The sequence below is a fragment of the Artemia franciscana genome, chromosome 18 (genome assembly GCF_032884065.1).
Source record: "Artemia franciscana chromosome 18, ASM3288406v1, whole genome shotgun sequence".
NCBI lineage: Eukaryota > Metazoa > Arthropoda > Branchiopoda > Anostraca > Artemiidae > Artemia > Artemia franciscana.
In genome coordinates, this window is record NC_088880.1 from 1,259,750 (window position 1) to 1,281,503 (window position 21,754).

General features: G+C 34.9%; 1 protein-coding gene across 1 annotated transcript; it reads right to left on the bottom strand.

The window, feature by feature from the left end:
* Positions 1–1,605: 1,605 nt before the first annotated feature.
* LOC136038486 (small ribosomal subunit protein uS11A) lies at positions 1,606–19,787 on the bottom strand. The gene is made up of 5 exons (XM_065721562.1): positions 19,679–19,787; positions 11,992–12,147; positions 10,300–10,387; positions 4,355–4,484; positions 1,606–1,764 (listed from the first exon to the last, which is right to left on the bottom strand). The coding sequence occupies exons 2-5, from the start codon at positions 12,138–12,140 to the stop codon at positions 1,676–1,678; spliced, it is 456 nt and encodes a 151-aa protein (XP_065577634.1). The 5' UTR covers positions 12,141–12,147; positions 19,679–19,787; the 3' UTR covers positions 1,606–1,675.
* Between the last annotated feature and the right edge of the window lie 1,967 nt (positions 19,788–21,754).

Below are 21,754 nucleotides of genomic sequence, written 5' to 3' on the forward strand. Positions count from 1 at the left end.
GATCGACTCCCTCATGAGGTGTGAGTGCATCAGAGGCCGAGGAAGACAAAACAGCAACGCTAAGCCGACGCCTGGAGAAAGATGTTATGCTGTTCAAATTGTCAATGGAAGAACTGGATAGGTCATCGTTGTTGTCTTATACGCCAGTCGGTGTGTGAAAACCTACGTCTAAGTAAGTGTGGATGTTTTTGTTGACATGCACTATTGGTGAACGTTGAGCCTTTTCTGAGATTTATAACCAAACCTGTCACCATCAAACCTTGCATAAACAGTCGCTTGGTGTATGTCCGAAATACCTGTTAAATATCCTTATTTCTCACTTTCACTGGTGAATGTCGACATTTACCAGATTTTGGATCTTTCACGGTAACGTGGATTTATAAAAAGACTCTTATTTTCACCACTGAAGACCCATTCTTTCAAAATATATAGAAAAAACATTGGCTAAAGTCAACTTTTGGTTTACACAATCTACCAATTTTTCAGTAAAAAGCAAATGACACCCTAGTCTTTTTTAGGGTTTCAGGACACACAAGAGCAAACTTTGGGGTAATTTCTGTTCATTTGAAGTAGGAATGTTAAAAATAAAATAGCTTAAGCTTTTGATGTTTTAGGTTCTTCAATATTTGTTGAAGAAACAGCATTTTTAAATTACAGAAGTGCTTTCAATCAATTATTTAGGGACAGGTTTTTCTCCCAGGAGGGCAAGGATTCCGGGGTAACGTCATCCTGTTATTATTTTTCTTGTGATTGCCCTTTGTGCTACTCGCGTCAAAAAGTATGAAAGTAAACATAAATACAAAACTGGATCAAGTTAAAAAAAAATAAACGAAAAGGTACTTTTCACAATTTCCATTAGGGCTGACATGTTTATGTTGTCAAATTTCCTTATAAGACATCAAACTATTATATTAGCAATTATTAACAAGCTTCTAGATTTGTTTCTCTCTTCCCTTGAGAAGTTAGAATTTGAAACAGGTTGCACACTCAACAACCACAAAGTGATAAGGATGGGCCTTCAGAGTATAGATTCCTGAATTTCCGTTCGGGAATCTAGTTCAACCAGTTAAGAGGAAGGGGGAAGATGGTAAGAAGACCTAGAGATCTAGATTAAAGTTTGTGAGAAATAAAAGCACTTACAGCAATTATACGAATAATACAAAAACTTGGTTTATCTATACGAGTTATACTCACTTTCCCATGGTGTCAGAATTAATAAGATGCGTCCCCGATGTTAAATATTTTTTCAATTTACTGGGAAACAAGATTAGTAAAGTACTTTCCTGATAAACTAATAAATAAAACTAATAAATATATTATAACAAGTGACAACTTTTGTCAAGCTTGGCACACATCAACCTCTTGGTACTTATTTGACTATAAATTAAAAAGTCCTCCAATAGCCAACTTAAAATTTTGCATGTGTTTTAAGGTGCGCCAATCAAAAAATTTGTTCAAAAAAAAATTTTTTTTTGGAAAAATTAGTGTTTCCATAAGTACAAGTCGAAGTTAGTATTTTTTATAGAAACAGGTCGCACGCTCAACAACCACAAAGTAATAAAGCAACACTTCAATACGTGTCAAAGGCTGAAGAAAGATAAAAGATATGGGTCACAGCTTTATTTATCTTGGGCTTACAACATAAATGATTGAGTGTCCCACACCAGAATTCGAATTACAAACGACGACCACGACGGCCTCCCTTTCGCCTTGTTGCATCTGAAGGAATTGGAGTTACATCTTCAATGCGACCAATTTTCATTCCTGAAATAGTGAATATTTTTATTATTAAGCTACCGTAAAGATTTAAAAAAGTTTTCCCAGGGAAAATGCTACCCTTTTCTTCCTTTACATAAACTTTCTTTTTGAAAGAACGCAATTAAAACTACGACAAGATTGTTGGAGGGGGACGGGGATGGCTGTTTGTCAAAAAACCAAAGTAAATTATCTATTAAACATGGCAAAATTTTCTGATAATCTAGATATTTAGGGTTGTTGGGGCACTGGCGCAAAGTTCCCATCCTATTTACTTGCATACTTTTGTCTTACGGTACTTATGCACTTTCAGTCTCACTTTGAGAGAGGGAGGGGGAGATGCTTCATAGCAATTTCATGGCATGAGCTCTAGCAAAATTCTAATAATCAATAGATTAATTTAAAAGGGAAATCAGAGGCTTGATGCCGGCCGGGATTTAAAATAAGAGCTCCGAGACACAATATCCCTCTGAATATCAAATTTCATTAAGATCCTATCACGCGTTCGTAAGTTAAAAATACCTCATTTTTTCTAATTTTTCCGAATTAACCGTCCCCCACTCCTCCCCCCCCCAGATGGTCAAATCGGGAGACGACTATTTCTAATTTAATCTGGTCTGGTCCCTGATACGCCTGCCAAATTTCATCATCCTAGCTTATCTGGAAGTGCCTAAACTAGCAAAACCCGGACCGACCGACAGAATTTGCGGTAACTATATGGCACTTGGTATTTACCAAGTGCCATAAAAATTATATAAAATACGTTATAATATAACAGAATACTACCATATGCATACTAAGTAAAAAATATAATGTATATGACAAAAAAATAATATAAACAACAGCTTGAGTAACATAAATAATGCAATAAAGTGACAATATAGGTATATACAGTAGCCTAACATAATTACTAGCAGTGAAATAATAATAAAAGTGATTTAGAGCTACTAATCTTCCTTTACTTGAGTTAAAAGAAATTTTTATTTTCGTTAAGAAGATTAAATTAACATGAAGTTTGGGATAATATTTAAAAATTGAGTTGCTACATGCATTTACCAGATTTCCACAGGGCACCAGAGCAATGATCAGGCTTGTATACATGAAAAGGGGGAGGGCTTTAGTAGCTTCATCAACCCTAAATCTTAACCAGATTTTGATGGTTGTTACATATTTCTATAAGTACTTCAGTGATAAGTTACAAAATAATAGAGCTAAGATGTACGAAAAAAACATAGAAACAAAATGACTAAGAGTAACTAAAAGGATAATTTATTCTGTGTGAATAACGAAAACATCCATGATATTTTGGCAAGTTTTCATGCCAAGCTGTCTTCAGTGTTTGTCCCCTTTGTGCGAGATTTTCAAACTTAAACACCATGGACACCAATGACCGAGATGTTTCGATAGCTGCATGATTGATCCCAACTTAGTTCTTAACCCCAAGAAAATGATTTTTTATGATGATGATGAGATTCGGTGCCGTTTCTATAAACCGCCACCAAAAACTAGAAAATGTTTCAAGCTCGAATCACTGCCATTTTCTTTGCAATTCCTGCAGAAGAGAAGGAAACGATTGAAACACAAATTTGGGGAAACATTTTTAAGGCATATGAATATGCAGAACCCCAGCAAATTTTTGGCAGGATTTTTCTCAACGGGGAAATTTTCTATGGGGATGGAAGTTTCCAGGGGGTGAACTTGTCAGGGGAAATTATACACTGGGGAATTTGCCAGAATTCCTATACAAAATACTTTTTAAATGTCTTGCTTTCTCTTTCCCATCTCAATTTTACGCATAGAATTGTTAAGGTTAAATGTCCAGGGTAAAGTTTCACTGGGATTGAGTTATCTAAAGGATATTCCCGTGGGGGGGTTTCTCCGTGGAGGTGGGCCAGAGTTCCTGGTATTACCAGTCACTCTGAACAACAATCAGAAAAAAAAAAGTTTTCTTGCCGAAAACAAGGTGCCGATTTGGCAAATTAGTGCCGAAAAGGCTATGTGTGTCCGGCCCTTGAAAGAAAAGCCAAACCATAGGATACTCAGGAGTAAAAACAAAACAGGAAAGAGAAAATAGGTAAAAACTTAAAAAAGAAGTTATCTCATGGTAGACGAAAAGGATCAAAGCACAAAGGGATCGACCATACAGAAATTGGACTGAGCACAGATTCAGTCTGTCTATCAACCCAACTTGTGTTAACTGGACTTCTAAAACTCGTATTTGCCACGTATGATTTACTGTTGTTTCCTTGAATGTTTTTCTATTCATCCCTCAAGAGTCCCATAGCCCTTCATTAATAATTATATTATGATTTTTTTTTTCATTTTGCATACCTAAAATCAATAAGAAGCCGCAGAACCTTGTTTATACTAGGAGCTAAAGATTTTGAATTACAGTCGCTATGATTATTTACAACCCCTCTTTTTGAAAAGAGTTAAGATCAAAGACGTCTCCCATAACACTCCATGATTCAATAGCTCTCACTCTTATCTATATAACGCTTTAAGCTTCAAAATAGGCGATATGCTGATCTAGAACGATCTTTCTGAAAAAATTTGGCAACACTGCATAAAAAATAATAATTTATTATTAGAAAATTACCTGAACGAGCTAAAGCACGGAGGGCAGATTGGGCACCAGGTCCTGGAGTCTTTGATCTGTTACCACCAGTGGCTCTGAGTTTAATGTGGAGGGCAGTGATGCCAAGAGTCTTGCATTTTTCAGACACATCCTAAAATGAATATGTATAATAAATGAAAAAAAACATGTATTGATTTGAATCCATCGAGTAAAAAAAAAACACAAAAAAACCTGCCAAGTCATCATAAAATGTGCAAAGGATAATCTCATCTAACTTTATTTGACTTGGCTACTTCGTTATTGTACAAATATTCAAACCCACTTTTAGCTTTGCGTAACCTTCAACCTTTATTAATGTAGATTTTGCCATGATTTTAACCCTATAAAGTTTGAATTTTGCAAAAATTGGAATCAGAAATATAGCACTATGATCACTCTCGGAATGGAAACAGTTTTTCTTCTTGATCTTCAGTTTTTCTCACTTCATTTTTTCAGTTTTTCAGTTTTCAGTTTCTTCAGTTTTTTCTCACTTCATTTTTTCAGTTTTTCAGTTTTCAGTTTCTCCAGTTTTTCCTCACTCATTTTCTTCAGTTTTTCTCACTCTTCGGTCAAGAATTCTTAGCTTTTTACGAAGGCTACTGTTTTAAATTCTGCAATTTGCTGCAAATCTGGAATGCTCGTACACAGCCCTGGAGCTGACACACTACACCACTGTTGAGCCAAATGTTCAAACAGAAATAGGGATATGTTGGGTGAGGCCCACACATCTTGTAACTTGTTCTCGATTTGATCCGCCAGCGGACCGCTGCCGTTAAAAACTTATTACCTGAATACAAGGTTGCCCTAGACGTTAATTTTGCAATGATTTTTATCGCGTTTTAATTAGCAGATTACAACTGACTTCACAACACTGACAACAATAGTTTTTCACCATAATTTCAAGACTATTAAAAACTGCTCAAACGAGTTTATCTGTTCTCAAAATACACCATTATACAACCCCTTTTCTCAAAAACTTTTAAGACCCCTCCTTCTGCCCTATACCAACTCTCCTATAGTAAAATAATATTTTAATACATTTATTTATTACAAGTGTGCTAGGTTAGACATTGACAAGACAGGTTTTTGGTATATATTGTATCTTTCCTAACCAAACCTAACCATACATGTTGTTAACCCATATCGGCATTGTCTGTTGAGATGCATGGCAAAAAAAAAAAAAAAAAAAAAAAAAAAAAAAAAAAAAAAAAAAAAAAAAAAAAAAAAAAAAAAAAAAAAAAAAAAAAAAAAAAAAAAAGCTATTCTGAAATTTGGGCTGTTTTGGGATATTCTGAAGTTTCATTCACTTCTTTTTTTTTCTCACACTTTCAAGACCAAAGTTTTTAGCATATTCCAATCTTTAAGTTTTTTTTGTTTCCTCCCCCTTTTTTTAACTTTTTTAAGGTCCTTTTTTTAACTTTTTAAGGTTCTTTTTTCTTTTAACTTTTTGAGGCAATTGACGTAACCGGTCGGTACGAGCGGAAGCGACTAAACTATAGGTGCAAAATTTTTCCTAAAAAGCACAGATAGCATACACTTGTTAGGCCAAGTCCCCAAGCCAAATGTATTTCTTACCAATTATCTTCCTCTTTCATATTAGTCTTATAGAAAGCATTACTTGTGTTGGATTGAATCTGATGGTTCTGGATAAGAACCACCAAATCTCAAATTTTTGCGTGCTTAACAATTGACATACTTTCCACTTTCAAAAACACTTGCTCATTTAAGAAAAACCGATCAGTACTATGGATAACCTTAAAAAAATTGCCCAAAACTGATCGATACTATGAGAAGAACCAATCCGTTTCCCCATAATGCCGAAATATTTTTCAGTGTTTCCTCATGCGTCCGAACAGACTATTAACAGTGAAATAGGAGAAATAGAAGATGAAAGTTCAAAAATCCATGTCCAGCACATGATATTTCTAAAAAGTAATGGGGAACAGTCAGCAGGCAGGCCTTTCAAATCCCTTCCTGAATCCATAGTTATTCAGATTTAAGATCAGATTTACAATAACGTAGATCAGGTGGCTGGACCTCTAGAAGCCACTAAGAATTCATTGCCTGGGAGTTTGTTTTGATTCACTTACACAAAGAGAAATAACAATTCTGAAGCAACTATTAATTTTCTTTAGTATTCCAAAGAAAGTGTTTGAGTTATATTATTAAAACTAAAACTACAACTACAACTAAAAAAAAAAAAAAAAAAAAAAAAAAAAAAAAAAAAAAAAAAAAAAAAAAAAAAAAAAAAAAAAAAAAAAAAAGAATCAAATTCATACTCCTGGAAAAGGGGCCATTTCCAGGATTTTTTGTGCAAGCAGGGGGGGAATACAAAAAAGAACTTTACAAAAAGCTACAGCATTGGTTTTGCAAGTATTTTTGTTCTTTTGTCTGAGACGGAGTTTTCTTTGTTCTTTTTGTTGGGGGGGGGGGGTCAAAACAGGTACCCCCCTGGATACAGCCCTGCCAGAAAATCTCTGAAAGTTTGGTTTATTTAGACCAAGCACTGTCTTCATAAAAATTCACAACAATGTGTTCAGAGAGGGATTGGAAAGAGCATTGAATAGGGAATCAAATAATATATTTCGTTTTTTTCTATCTGATTTCTGTCACATAAAGAACTGCCTATGTTATCATCTACCCCTTCTATGTGATTACCTGTTAACATTTCAAATTAAATTACCCACCCTACAAAGACTATACCACTGGTGTAATTCTTCCTAATAAGTAAAGGATTACAGTTTGGATCTATCTTCAGTCACGGAAATAATTATTAGTAGTCACGACAAATCCCACCATGTTGACAAAGGCCACTAGGGGGCTCTAGGGGCTCTAAGGGCTATTTCCCTTAATAGTAACCAGCCAAGTTTTTTGTGGACAACCATGGTGCTTCTTGTAAGTGGGCTAAGGCAAGCAGATTTAACAATTCTTTCCTCTATATATAATATTTATATATATATATATATATATATATATATATATATATATATATATATATATATATATATATATATATATATATATATATATATATATATATATATATATATATATTTCCTCTCTTCATGCATGAAAAAACAAAGCCAATCATTATAGTTGAGAAAATCAGAAGTAGTAGATGGTGGTATTGGGGCCACATGGTCAATATGGGCGATGACGGGCACCCTTGTGATGTTTATTCCTAGGATTAATTTGTTATTCCTAATAAAAGCATTAACGTGTTAATTCCTAGCATTAAAAGCTGTCCGTTGAAGCACTTAATGTTATTACTATTATTTATCCATGAATTCATCTTTGTCATTTATAATCACATTCGCGATAATCAGAAGAAGTACTAAAATCAGTTTTTTCTTTATCCCAAAAAGTTGAAATCTTTGAAAAAACAACAAAATAATTGTTTGAAGCATACAGATTACGTTCGAAGAATTAATTCAAAATAAAACTCAATGCCATTAAGTCGATAAGTCGACAGTACTATTAGAAGTGACCAATCACTTGTAAGTGCTTCTTCTAAGTGGGCAATGGCAAGCAGGTTGAATAGTTTTGTTTTATAAAATAGTGCTTGAGTCGTTCATGAATGCGCTGAAACCAGGAGATCGGGGATTTTTTTTATGATACTGTACAAAACATTATTCTTAAGTCTTTTTATTTGATACTCTGTTGGAAAGGCGGAGAGCTAAAAATCTTCTTAGACCTCTTCTTCTTCTTTTTAGACCTTTTCTTCTTCTCTAGACCTCCTCTTCTTCTAAAACTCTTCTGCATAAAATAATGCCTAGCCATGATTTACATAAATGAAAAGGTAAGATTTGAATCTACATGACATGGCATTACTTTTACTTGCTGCTGGACCAGACATCAACGCCTCACCCCCCCCCCTTTCTGCCAAACTTTGGAAATCCATAAATAGTACCGAGGTCGTTTTTGACAGTTTCCCATCAATTCTTCATTGACCACCAGGACGTCGTCGTCAATCTGACAGAGGAGCAGCTAGAAGCACTTGCTTGATGATGCTGTTGTTGAGTGTATGGTCACGCCAACGCAGTCTTCTGTTTGACAACCCTGGCTACAAAAAGTGCTACAGAACCTATTCTAGGCTGTATCTAGCAACATATATCTCAACTGAAGAACGCAAAACAAGGAACGTTTTGGGGGTCATTTATATCATATTTGGTTTTGGCTCTATTTGTCACGAGACCAAGAGAGAAAGTGGAATCAGGATTTATGAGAACCTCTTTTGCGCTGAAACAGGAAGGATGTGCAAAGCTCTGGATGGCTGCCCCCCAATCCCCTATTGCACTTCTTGGCTGAAGGGCCATGAAATGGATATCAGCATTGCCAGCTTGAACCATAGAGTTTAGTTGCGGATCCTCTTCCTCCTTTGTGCTTTTACAGCTGCGTGAATATCCCAATATAGAGTTATTGCTCACTTGAATTAATATCAGTTTAGTGGAAGTCATGGATAAAAACTTGAGTGCCATAGGTAATTAGAGTTAAGCCAAGACAGATAACCTCTGCGAGAGGTGGAGCTACCATAACTTTTCAGAATTATGAATAAAATGATTTATTTCACTTGTTGATAGATAGTCTATCATCCATCCTAGGGCAGAACTAAGGTAGATAAAAATAGAGTAAGCGTAATTCAAATAGTGTATCAGTTCAGTGAGCTATTTGAATGCAATTAGAGACTGCAAAAACAAATAATTCGAGGTTTTACGACTATGTCCATAGGACTTGCAGGCAGTCGAGGCTTATGCTAGCAATTCCTTGAAGCATCACCACTAGGCAGAACCAAGGTGCATAGGCATAGAGTAAGGGTAATTCAAAAAGTCTATCAATTCACTGAGCCATTTGAAGGTAATTGGGAACTGCAAAAGTATGATTCAAAGGTTTAAGACTGATCATATCCACAGGGTCTACAGGCAGTTGAGACTTATGCTAGCAGTTGCTTGACGTATCACCACTAAGGAGAACTAACGTAGATAGGAATAGAGTAAGGGTAATTTAAATATTCTATCAATTCAGTAAGCCATTTGAAGGCAACTTGAGACTGCAGAAATACGATTCAAAGGTTTATGACTAATCATGTCCATAGGATTTTCAGGTAGTTGAGGCTATGCTAGTAAGTCCTTGACATATCACCACTTGGCAGAACTAAGGTAGATAGGCATAGAGTAAAGGTAATTGGAGACTGCAATAGTATGTTTCAAAGGTTTATGACTGACCATATCCACAGGAATTGCAGGCAGTTGATGCTTATGCTAGCAATTCCTTGATATATCATCACTAGGAAAAAAATCACAAGGCTAGAAATTCAAAAAGTCTACCAATTCAGTGAGCCATTTGAAGGCAATTGGAGACTGCGAAATTACAAAGATTTATGATTGACCATGTCCACAGGACTTACAGTTGAGGCTTATGCTAGCAGTTGATTAACGCATCACCACTAGGAAGAACTACGGTAGATAGGCACAGAGTAAGGGTAATTCAAATAGTCTATCAATTCAGTAAGCCATTTGAAGGCGATTGGAGGCTAGCAATTCCTTGATGCATCACTACTGTATAGTCAACTATTCATTCAATAACCCATTTAAACAGCAATAATGAAAGTACACATCCATGCACATATCCATAGTTGACGAGCAAGATCATAGACGGTCTACTGATAATTTGACCACTGCTTGCATCTCTTCATAAACAGCTTGAATCAGGTTGACTGATTTTTCCAGCACCCTATCCTTTGCCAACATATCAAATAGTGTAAAATAGCAAAAAAAATGCAGAAGAGGGTACATATTAAATTGTGATACTCCTGGATATATAATTTATTTGAATGGCTTCTTTTAAGGGTAAAAGGGTTAATAAATAGTAAACTACAGTAATACATTTTGAAAAAACACACAGAAAAGGACTGTAATAGAAAATCTTACTTGTGCAGCCAACATAGCAGCATATGGAGATGATTCATCTCTGTCAGCTTTCACCTTCATACCACCAGTGACACGGCAGATGGTTTCCCTAAATAAAAATAGAATATAGCTACTAGCATCAAGGAAAACCAGAAAATCGCGAGAACTATCATTTGGAGGACATATGATCAGCTTACATTTCAAAGCCTCCTTCAATGAACCAAAAAAAGTTTTGAAATAAACATTCCTTGAACAGAAAGTTGTTGAGTCGAATTGAAGACCTATCCCTTAGTTACCTCCCTCCAAAAAAAAAATGTATTGAGTTGTATCCTTTAAATGACTTCTTGACATTGGGACAGATATAAGACAGACTGTTAGATGAAACTAAGTGAGAAGTTAGAACCAGTGTACTGGTTATGCTTTTGGACATCGTGGCACAACTATTTATAATTTTTTTTACTATCAAGACATAAAAGAGGAGAATGTCAGATCTCAATGTCAGACTAAAGATAAGCTAAAATTAATAAACACTAGAGAACACCCATACTTAAACTGAAATCAATAAAGGTTAAGACTCCAGACAGAAGAAAAAACTAGTACTGCTTAATTTACCAAGTGTCAAAAATGTTTCATTGCCTAGATCTAGCAAACTAAAAAAAAAACTTAACTACACAATATATAATCCCCTTCCCCTTTCTACATTTTACAGAACAGTAGACTGAATTCATTCTAAATGGGAACAAGGAAATTAAAAAAATGAATACCATAATTAAATGTTAATAAAAGCATTAAAAATATCAATTTAAGTATTAGCTTAAGGTTTTACCAAAGCTTTATACAGAGCCATACAGTGACTTGGTTTAAATGAGCACCCAGATTATTTCAATGATGGAATTAGTTTTCATAATTAAATCTTTAATTTCAATATTACCACCAAAATTTTTCTTTGATATTTTAAAACGATTGTAAAGAAGAACAGAACGTTGAAATTTCTGAAGTGGGAATCAGGGATTATTACATTGAAATACCTCAGTAACACTTGAAATTTCAACAGGAACCATAGATTATCACAATTAAATATTAATTTTAACAGTAAATCTTCAATTGCAGTACTAACAAAAGATCTTATTTCTATCATTTTAGAATTATTTTAAATAAAGGGAACAGTGACATTTAAATAATTCATAATAATTAATTTAAATAATAAATAATTATTTTAAATAAAGAGGAAGAGTGCATTGTATTCGCTTAAATGGGTACCAGTGATTATCCATGGTGTCATGTCATGTCATGAAAATTTAGGAAGGAAGAGGGGGGTGGGGCAGCAATGTATTTTTCATTGGAAATAACCCCCAAAAAAGGTATTTTTCAAAAGTGATAGACAGGTTTACAAGGCCCACTGCTCAATTGACAACACAGGTGATTTTAATACTTAAATATTTTAGCTATTAATACTTTAATTTTAATATTAGCAATAAGTTTTATTTTAAAAACATCAAAATTATATTTAAGAAAAGCTTTTAGAGAACAGTACACTGCATTTGCTTGAATGATAATCATGGATTATTTTATTGAAATATATTAACATATACAATCAAATATTCAAACATTAACAAAAGGTTTAGCTTTTGTTGTAAAAAAATATTTTCACTACTTTTTTGTAAAAATTAATATTAAAATGTAAATTTTAACACTAAAATAGATTTTACTCACCTGCCAGAAAGGTCTGTTACATGAACAAAAGTATCATTAAAACTGGCAAAAATATGTGCAACTCCAAAAACTGTCTCTCCATCCCTAACTTGGGGGCCAAGAGAAACTTGAACTTCCTCTTTTTGAACCTTTCCTTTACGTGGGGCCATCTTTCACCTATTAGAGGGAAATAATAAGACAGAGGGATAGAAACTAACAATACACCCAAACAGTTTGAATAAAAATAGTACATTAAATTTAAACCTAATTTTCATTGAGCATTATCACTTCAATGATTGATTGAAGATTTACAAATTTAAATCATATAATAAATATAGAATATATATATATATATATATATATATATTTCAGGCTATCAAAATACATTTCAGGGGTATTTTCATTGAAAAATACCTTTAAGGGTATTTTGCAAGATTCGTCATTAATTATATGTCTCTACAAGCTCAAGTCCTTCTGATTAAACTCTGTGGTTTGTTATAAGGGTCTTGTCACCCTTATACAGAGGGAAAACTATGCTCAGGCAATGCTGAGCTAGGGATGCACCAGTCCCCTGTAAAACTTTGTTAACTCTTTTACCTATCTACAAGCTACAGTCTCCTGATAAAACTTGGTAGTTTGTCTCAGAACCTAATTCTTTTCATGATCATACTGTAGAGAAGCATACCTAAGTCAATATTGAGCTAGGACTGAAAAAATTCCTTTGAAAGCTTTATTGTGATTTTCCCCTCTATACCTTAATTACCTTAATTTGCACTTCGGAGCAAATTAAGATCTGTTGAATGCTCCTGAGTTGAATCGGTGATGTCTCATAGCAGGTATGAGCAGGATGGAATGTCCCACTCATACTTCCAGTCTTTCGTGGCCCACTCTTTATCCAGTGCCTTCTTGAATGCTTTGGGGGTGGGGGCTGAGACTGTTGCTTTGCACAGTTCATTCCAGGGGTTGACGACTCTGTTGGTGAAGAAACTTTTTCTGGCCCCGGTTCTGACTGACTGCTTGAACAGCTTCTTTGAGTGTCCTCTGGTGCACTGTGGGGGGCCTGGGTGGATGGGCAGGATCTTGGCATATGATGAGTTCAGCAATTTGCGGGTCATCATCATGTCGCTACGGTTGCGCCTGTACACGAGGGTAGGGAGGTTGAGAGCCCGTAAACGATCTTGATAAGGTTTGTCTCCAAGGTTATACAACCTATAGTCCTTCTGTTCAAACTCAATAGTTCATTTATGAACCTTTTTATAATAGTTTGGTCAGCCTTGGACAGAGCAAATCCTGTGTTGAACTTTGTCATGACTTTTCCCTCTCTATAGGCTATATTCCTCCTGACCAAACTTAGTAGTTTGACCTTGAGTCTTTTATATTTGAGTTTTATCAGTCTGATAGGGTGGGGAAACTGCATTCAAGTAACATTGAGCTAAGACTGCACCTGTGAAACTTTGTCATGTATTTTCCCTATGTACAAGCTACATACTTCGTAATTCAAACTTAGTAGGTTTTCCCTTACTTTTTTATAAGGGTCTTATAAAGAGACTATGCTCAAGCAGTGTATGTTGGAACATCATTGATGTAAAAACACAAGCATACCAGGTTTTGTTGCTGCTGGGGAGAGCCAATTTTTACATCAGCTCAGCATTTTGTAGTCATGCAGAACAATTTCTAAAGTAAGCATGCTCAACTTGGCATCCAGCATAGACAAAGAACTAATATGATGAACAGGTATACAAAAAGTTTCAAAGCAGCCAGTTGCAGAACTTGAAAAAATTCCAAAAGCTGCCAACAATTTTGGGGATAGTGGAAGCACTAACATTATCTGACAAAACCTACCAATAAATTTCCCTAGGCCATGAAAACTGCCAAGTAGCATTACTACCATGCTACCCCACTTTTGAACATTGTGTGACAGACTTGAGACAATACAAAGTACAATACAGTGGAAATATCCTTTGATATAATTATTCGACATCTCAATTTTAGACTCTTTGATGACTGCTGGCGCTAATCTACTGACTTGGACATTTTGCAATTTCAGCAGCAATGGAATGGTCATTCAACTCAAGATGATTGACAGGAAATTGTGAAATGATAGCTAATCTAAATCCTAATTTTGGTTGAATCAGATTATTTTGGTCAATCTCTCTTGTGCCTGATGTGCCAGAAAATGAGCTTACATGCTTTGCAAGATCCTGGCTCCAAGGTTCCTAGCTCCTTAAAAAACCTGGCCTTGGACACTAGCAATGACACTAAATTCTAAGCAAATTGAAAAGAAATTATAATGCTCTCTTGTAGAACAAATGTTAGAGCTAATTAGTTTCAAACTGCAAACATTCTGTACTTGTGGATGATCATCAATAGTAGTGAGTAGACTAAACAACACTTAATTAATTTTCAATAATGAGGATTAAAAGGGTTAAAATTGCAAGGCTTGGAAAAAAACCATTTGATAAGAACTTTTATAGCAAAAGATGATCCACCTTATCTCACTGGCAAATGCAATTTAAGGTAAGGTAAAAGATAACAAGAGCTAAGAGCTCCATGGCACTTGTGACAAGGTTAGAAGAGCCAAGAGCTCATGCCAAATGAGCGCAAATTGTGAAATGATAGCTAATCTAAATTTTAAATTTGGTCGAGTCAGATTATTTTGGTCAATCTCTCTTGTGCCTACTGTGCCAAAAATGAACTTTGCAAGACTCTAGACAAGATCCTGGCTCCAAGGTTCCTAGCTCCTTAAAAAACCTGGCCTTGGACACTAGCAATGACACTAAATTCTAAGCAAATTGAAAAGAAATTATAATGCTCTCTTGTAGAACAAATGTTAGAGCTAATTAGTTTCAAACTGCAAACATTCTGTACTTGTGGATGATCATCAATAGTAGTGAGTAGACTAAACAACACTTAATTAATTTTCAATAATGAGGATTAAAAGGGTTAAAATTGCAAGGCCTGGAAAAAAACCATTTGATAAGAACTTTTATAGCAAAAGATGATCCACCTTATCTCACTGGCAAATGCAATTTAAGGTAAGGTAAAAGATAACAAGAGCTAAGAGCTCCATGGCACTTGTGACAAGGTTAGAAGAGCCAAGAGCTCATTTGGCATGAGCTCTAGCAAAATTTTCAGAATCAATAAGTTGATTTAAAAGGAAAATCAGAGGCTTAATGCCAGTCAGGATTTAAAATAATAGCTCTGAGACAGGAGGTCCTTCTAAATATCAAAATTCATTAAGATCCAATCACCCACTCATAAGTAAAAAACACCTCATTTTTTCTAGTTTTTCCTCTCCCTTCAGCCCCTCAGATGGTCAAGCCTGTTGATTTTTCAATTAAATGGAATAGTTGTGGGCATCAAGTCATGGCTAATTGTTGAATTTTTCCCCTCCCTTCAGCCCCCCAAAAAAAAATTCCACCAGATGGTGGACTTTTCCACAGATTGGGGAAAACGACTTTAGAAAGTCAATTTGTGCAGGTCTCTGACACACCTACCAATTTTTGTTGTCCTAGCATGTCCCAAAGCACCAAATTTGCCAAATGCCAGGACCCCCCCCCCTAACTCCCCCAAAGAGAGCAGATCCAGTCCAGTTACATCAATCACATATCTACAACATTTGCTTATTCTACCACCAAATTTCATCCCAATCTCCCCACTTTAAAAATTTTCCAAGATTTCTGGTTTCCTTGTCCAACTCCCCCAATGTCACCAAATCTGGTTGGGATTTAAAAAAGAACTATGAGACATGAGTTTCTTCTAAATATCAAATTTCATTAAGATCCAGTAACCCATTCTAAGTTAAAAATACCTCAAATTTTCTAGTTTTTCCAAATTAACACCACCCACCACCCACTCCCAAAAAAACAGCAGACTCAGTCCAGTTATGTCAATCAAATATCTAGGATTTGTGCTTATTCTTCCCACCAAGTTTCATCCCAATCTCTCCACTCTAAGCATTTTCAAAGATTTCCTGTTTCCCCCTCCAACTCCGCCAATGTCACTGGATATGGTCAGGATTTAAAATAAGAGCTCTAAGACATGAGGTCCTTCCAAATATCAAATTTCATTAAGATCTGCTCACCCATTTGTAAGTTTAAAAAGCCTCTTTTTTCAATTTTTCCTCTCCCTCCAGCTGGTCGAATTGGGAAACGACTGCTATAAAGTCAATTTGTGCAGGTCCCTGACATGCCTACCAATTTTCAACTTGCCAAAGCACTGGAAATCCCCTCAACTCCCCCAAAGAGAGCAGATCCATTCCAACTATGTCAGTCCTGTATCTAGAACTTGTGCTTTCTTCCCATCAAGTTTCATCCTGATCTCTACACTCTAAGCATTTTCCAAGATTTCTGTTTGTCCCTGGATCCAATTTAAATTGAAAATGGAGCATCTGAGACATAAGGTCTTTCTATATATCAAGTTTCATTAAGATCTGATCACCAATTTGTAAGATAAAGATACTGCAATTTTCATGTTTTCCAATATTTCCAGTTTCCCCCTCCAACTCCCCCCAATGTTAAAAGATCTGGTTGGGATTTAAAATAAGAGCTCTGAAGCATAAGATCCTTCTACATATCAAATTTCTATAAGATCTGATCACCATTTTGTAAGCTGCAAATACCTTATTTTTTCAATTTTTTTCAAAATTAGCCCCCCCCCTTCCCCCAAAGAGAGCTGATCCTGTCTAGTTATGCAGTCATGTATCTTGGACTTGTGCTTATTCTTCCCACCAACTTTCATCCTGATCTCTCCACTCTAAGCATTTTCTAAGATTTCCAGTCCCCCCCCCCAACTCCCCCTATGACACTGGATCCAGTCAGGATTTAAAACAAGAGACCTGAGTTACAAGGTCCTTCTAAACATGAAATTTCATTAAGATCCAATCACTCCTTTGTAAGTTAAAAATACCTAATTTTTTCTAATTTTTCAGAAATAACCCACCCTCCAACTCCCCAAAAAAGAGCACATCTGTTCCAGTTATGTCAATGATATATCTAGGACTTGCGCTTATTTCTTTTCCACCAAGTTTCATCCCAATCCCTCCACTGTAAGTGTTTTCCAAGATTTTAGGTTTCCCCCTTTAACTCCCCCCTCCCAATGTCACCAGATCTGGTCAGGATTTGAAATAAGAGCTCTGAGACACAATATCCTTCTAAATATCAAATTTCATTAGGATCCAATTGACTGTTTGTAAGTTAAAAATACCTGATTTTTCTAATTTTTCCAAATTAACCATCCCCCTACTCCCCCTGGGATGGTCAAATTGGGGAAATGACTATTTCTAATTTAATCTGGTCTGGTCCCTGATACACCTGCCAAATTTCATTGTCCTAGCTTATATGGAAATGCCAAAACTAGCAAAACCAGGACTGACAGACAGACAGAATTTGCAATTGCTATACATCACTTGGTATATAGCAAGTGCCATAAAAAGGATAAAATAAGTACAAAAGATAGAGCATCAGCAAAGCTATGCACACATCCTGCATGGCCCTATTAGGGATTTAATATGTTGCAGAGTTCTTGATGAGGGGTAAAGTATGGCAAATGAAACTTTTAAATTAAAAAAACCTATTGGGGCTTAAAATTTAACCTAAATAATTACAACTATTTTTTTCTGAATCTACAAAAAACCAGACTAAAACTAAAAGAATTCTTGAAAACAATTCTAGCAGAGGGGCTTCTAGATATCTTGGAAAGTAGCTGCATAAGGGTAATAAAACTTTCAGAATTGAGTCCATGGCCTAAAATGAGGGAAGTAAATTTTTCATGGAAGGTGAACCAGGTTTACCAACATTATTTGAAAAGTCATCAGAAATTAAATAAAAATAAGTTTTTTTCATGTAAGGAGCAAAATTAAAGCTCAACATGAACAGATATTATACCATATATGAAGGGGTAGCCCTCCTCCTAAATACCTTACTCTTTGTGCTAAAGTTGGAATGTGTGTCCTAATACTTTAAGAACAAATCCTAAAACACAAGGGTTGTTTGATTAAAATAGGAAATTTTTTTTAACTGGGCTAAAAACTTCAGCATAATGAGCAAGGTAGAAGAGAGGGACAGCCCCTTGACATGTGGAATAATTTCTGTTTGTTTTAAGTTTTAATGTTGCTCTTTACTTTCAGTTGAAAACTTGTTTTTTTATTTAGGAGTATGATTAACTCTAATGTTTTTATCTATAGATAAAGCTTGACATATTTATCTAAAAATCTTTCCAATGCTCTGAAACAATAGCAGAGCCTAATTTTGGAAAATGCAATCTAATCTAGGACACAAGTTCTTGAATTACTTTAAATTGCAGCTTGGATCAATCTAAAGATTTATTTTGTAGAGTTCTGGAGTTAATGATTTGAATTGTTTTGAAAGTTCTTTAGTGACCAGGTGTAATTGGATGATCAATAGCTTCCCACTATAACTTACACCCTCTGAAGGACTATTCAGCATCTAGCTGTTGTTTGAAGATATCAATGGATTCAGCAGTAACTGTTTCTTTGGAAGAGTTTTTTCTAACTGTCTATTATTCTTGAGGAAAAGAATTAGGCCTAGGTATAGACTTGGGATTGGGTAGACTGCTTAACAAGTTTCAGTTGATAATCTGTAGTTCTTGAATTAGGGCAAAAAACAGAAAATAATACTGGGAGAGTATTAGCCCTCAGCAACTTGTAGACTAGAATGGCATCACCTCTATTTCTTGTTATGCAAGAGTGGGAGTTTCAGCTTTGCAGTTTAGTTATCAGCTTTTGGAGTTAAGTCTTGGTAGGATAGCTCCCATATGCTAGATATCACTTTGGTGGCACATCTGCCAAAACAATGATGACTTTTTTAAAGTAAGGGGAGGCTAGACTTCTAACTTCAAGCTGGGGATACCCATGTCCCTTTTATACAAGACTGATTACTTTAGGGGAACAACAAGAAAGAGTAGGCTAGGCTCAATAGTACCTGAAATTAAAACAAAGTATTTAGATCATAAACAGACTCAATCATGGAGAGATTTTATCTAAACAATACACCTATAATTGAATAAACTAGGCTGTAATATCCAAGTTTTGTCAACTTCAAATGTTAAAAAACTTTGTTTCCAAATTGTAGCTAGCTAATCTAGCCCAATTCCAACTATCAGGCAATCCATACTAGGCTATCTAAATTCATATACAACATGTCCAAGATTTACCACTATTTGGGTAGCCTAGGCCATGGAAAGGTATTAGGATACTTTGTTATTACCTCTATTTTTCCTGTCTTTCTAAGTTTAGAACATTGCACAGACAAAAGATCTACATGTACACAAATTTTTAGGACATTTTACCTTAGGCTAATTTTGGATTTTAACACTCTTGAATATAAGCTGTATTCTTTAACAGGATTAGAAGCCATCAAATTTAAGACGATGTAACCCAGCCTTTCAAACAATTTTCTATGCCTTAAGTGAAGGAGTGGCAATGGGAGCATGAGGACGCCTTCCAAAGGACATTAGACTTCAAAATCATTCCTGAAAGTTTTATTTTCCTATTAAAAGTGTTCTATAAGATAGCAATTTCACAACATATGTCAACTTATATGGTTTATTTCCAACTAGAATCTAGGTGTGACTTATTTTAAATCTTGGCGAGAAATCTTAAAGATTGTAGCTAAGCACAACAATTTGACTTAGGAAGACAGCAATCTTGAGAAATTTACTAATTAATTTGAAATTTAAACGATGCTACCTGATAAACTTTTATTTATCACAGCTTAAATATTTTGCTTCTTAGATTCTTTTCTTCAGTAATCATAAACACGTTGCTAGCCGTAAACATTTTGAGTTCAACCTGAGTTGCGTTCGAATCGACTCGAAAAAGTCAACTTAAAAGTTGACTTTTTTCTCTGCTGCCGTTTTATTTGGTAAAAAGTTGACCTAGAAAGTCAACACAGAATTGCGAATCGAACGCTTCAATGGCAAAAAATTTAGAAATATGAAATTGTTTTTGTCTAAAGACAAGGAAATTGTTAATAGGCCTAGTGGAAATAATCTTAGCTTTTCAGTGACCTGTAAGTAATCTTATGCATATTCCTTAGGATTTAAAGGGTTTTTGGTGTTCTAGGCCTATCTTGCATAGGCCAAGCTTAATAAGAAATGAAAAGAAAAATTTTATGTTGTTAAAAACGTTGATTCTCAGGAAGGCAGCTATCACATTGGTGAGTTATTCTAATATTACCAAATCTAACAAGCTTAGTTTCTAAACCAACCTATAATTTTTAGTTGAAAAAATTAAAAATTATAGGTTGGTTTGTAACTTTATATTATAGGTTAGTTAAAAGCTAAAAATTATTGGCTTCTTTTCCCAGTAAAATTGGTGCAAACAGTATTACTGGCTTTCAAATAAAGTGGATATATCACTCCATGCCCTTTTTTATCCTCTTTATAAATATAATAATTGCTTCTACCACAAATTCAGATTTAAGCACTTTTTGACCTCTTAAAAATGACCTATATGTGGGGTCATTACAAATCTGTAATAGCTTAGAAACAAATTTAGGATATATATGTGTACATCAGGGGGTGGGGGGTAAAGCATAGCATATATTAAATACGTAAACTAACCATTGGTGTATTTTTTTTATGTTTGTGCTGTTGCACTGGTGATTTCTCTTCTCATTAAAATTCAATGTGCACAAACACATAAAAAAAAATATGGCAAAGATTAGTTTACTTATTTAATATATGCTATGCTTTACCCCACCCCACCCCTGATGTGCAAATATATAGCCCAAATTTGTTTCTAATCTATTACAGATTTTTTATACCCCATATTTAGGTCATTTTTAAGAGGCCAAAAAATGTTTAAATCTGAATTTGCAGTAAAAGCGATTATTATATATGTAAACAGCATTAAAACAGGCATCAAGTGGTATATTCACTTTATATGAAAGCCAGTAATACTGTTTGCACCAATTTTACCCTTTTCCCTAGTTATATAGTCTGTATTCATTGAGATTGCTGTTTAAACTAGATTTTTAACATAAAGTAGGGGCAAAATTTTACTTTGGCTACTTTTGACTATCTTTGAAAGAGGTTAGGTTAGGAAAATGAAACTTTCAGGGATGTGTCTGCAGGCTGAAGTATGTCCCAGGAAAGTATTTTGAAGTACCTACCTCCATTTCTTTTCCCTCTAAATGGTCCTGAAATTTTGGGTTATCAGTTTCTTTTTCTCTGGCTTTAGTTCTGAAAAGACAATTCCTGTTGATTTGCCATACTGTTGTTGCCATAACACTGGGTTTTCTAAATTTAGAAATAATCTTTTATGCCACCTCACTATAGGTTAAATATTTGGCAGATATTATTTATTCTCCATGAATTTTTTTTTATTGGATTTCATATGATGTCAGTTGCTTTCTGTTAAACATACATTTATTTTTAAAAATCAAGCTTCTTTTGAGAAAAAATTTGAATGATTTTTCTCTGAAAAATATCACTGAAATATAAAGTGATATAAAATATGAGAAATATATGAGTGATATAAATATCACTGAAATTTTCTCTGAAATATCACTGAAAGGGGATAGGTTAGGAAAATGAAACTTTAAGGGATGGGTCTACAGGCTAAAGTATGTCCTGGGAAGGTATTTCAAAGTACATATCTCTACTCATTCTTGCTCTAGAGGGCCTTGACCCTTGATGACCTTCAAAAATAGGCTATCTGTGTTATAAAAGTGAAACCTTACAAAATAGATCTTCTGCTGAAATGAAGTACAACAAAGTTGTTCTCAGCTTAACAACTTTGCTCAATCCCAATTTATAAGGT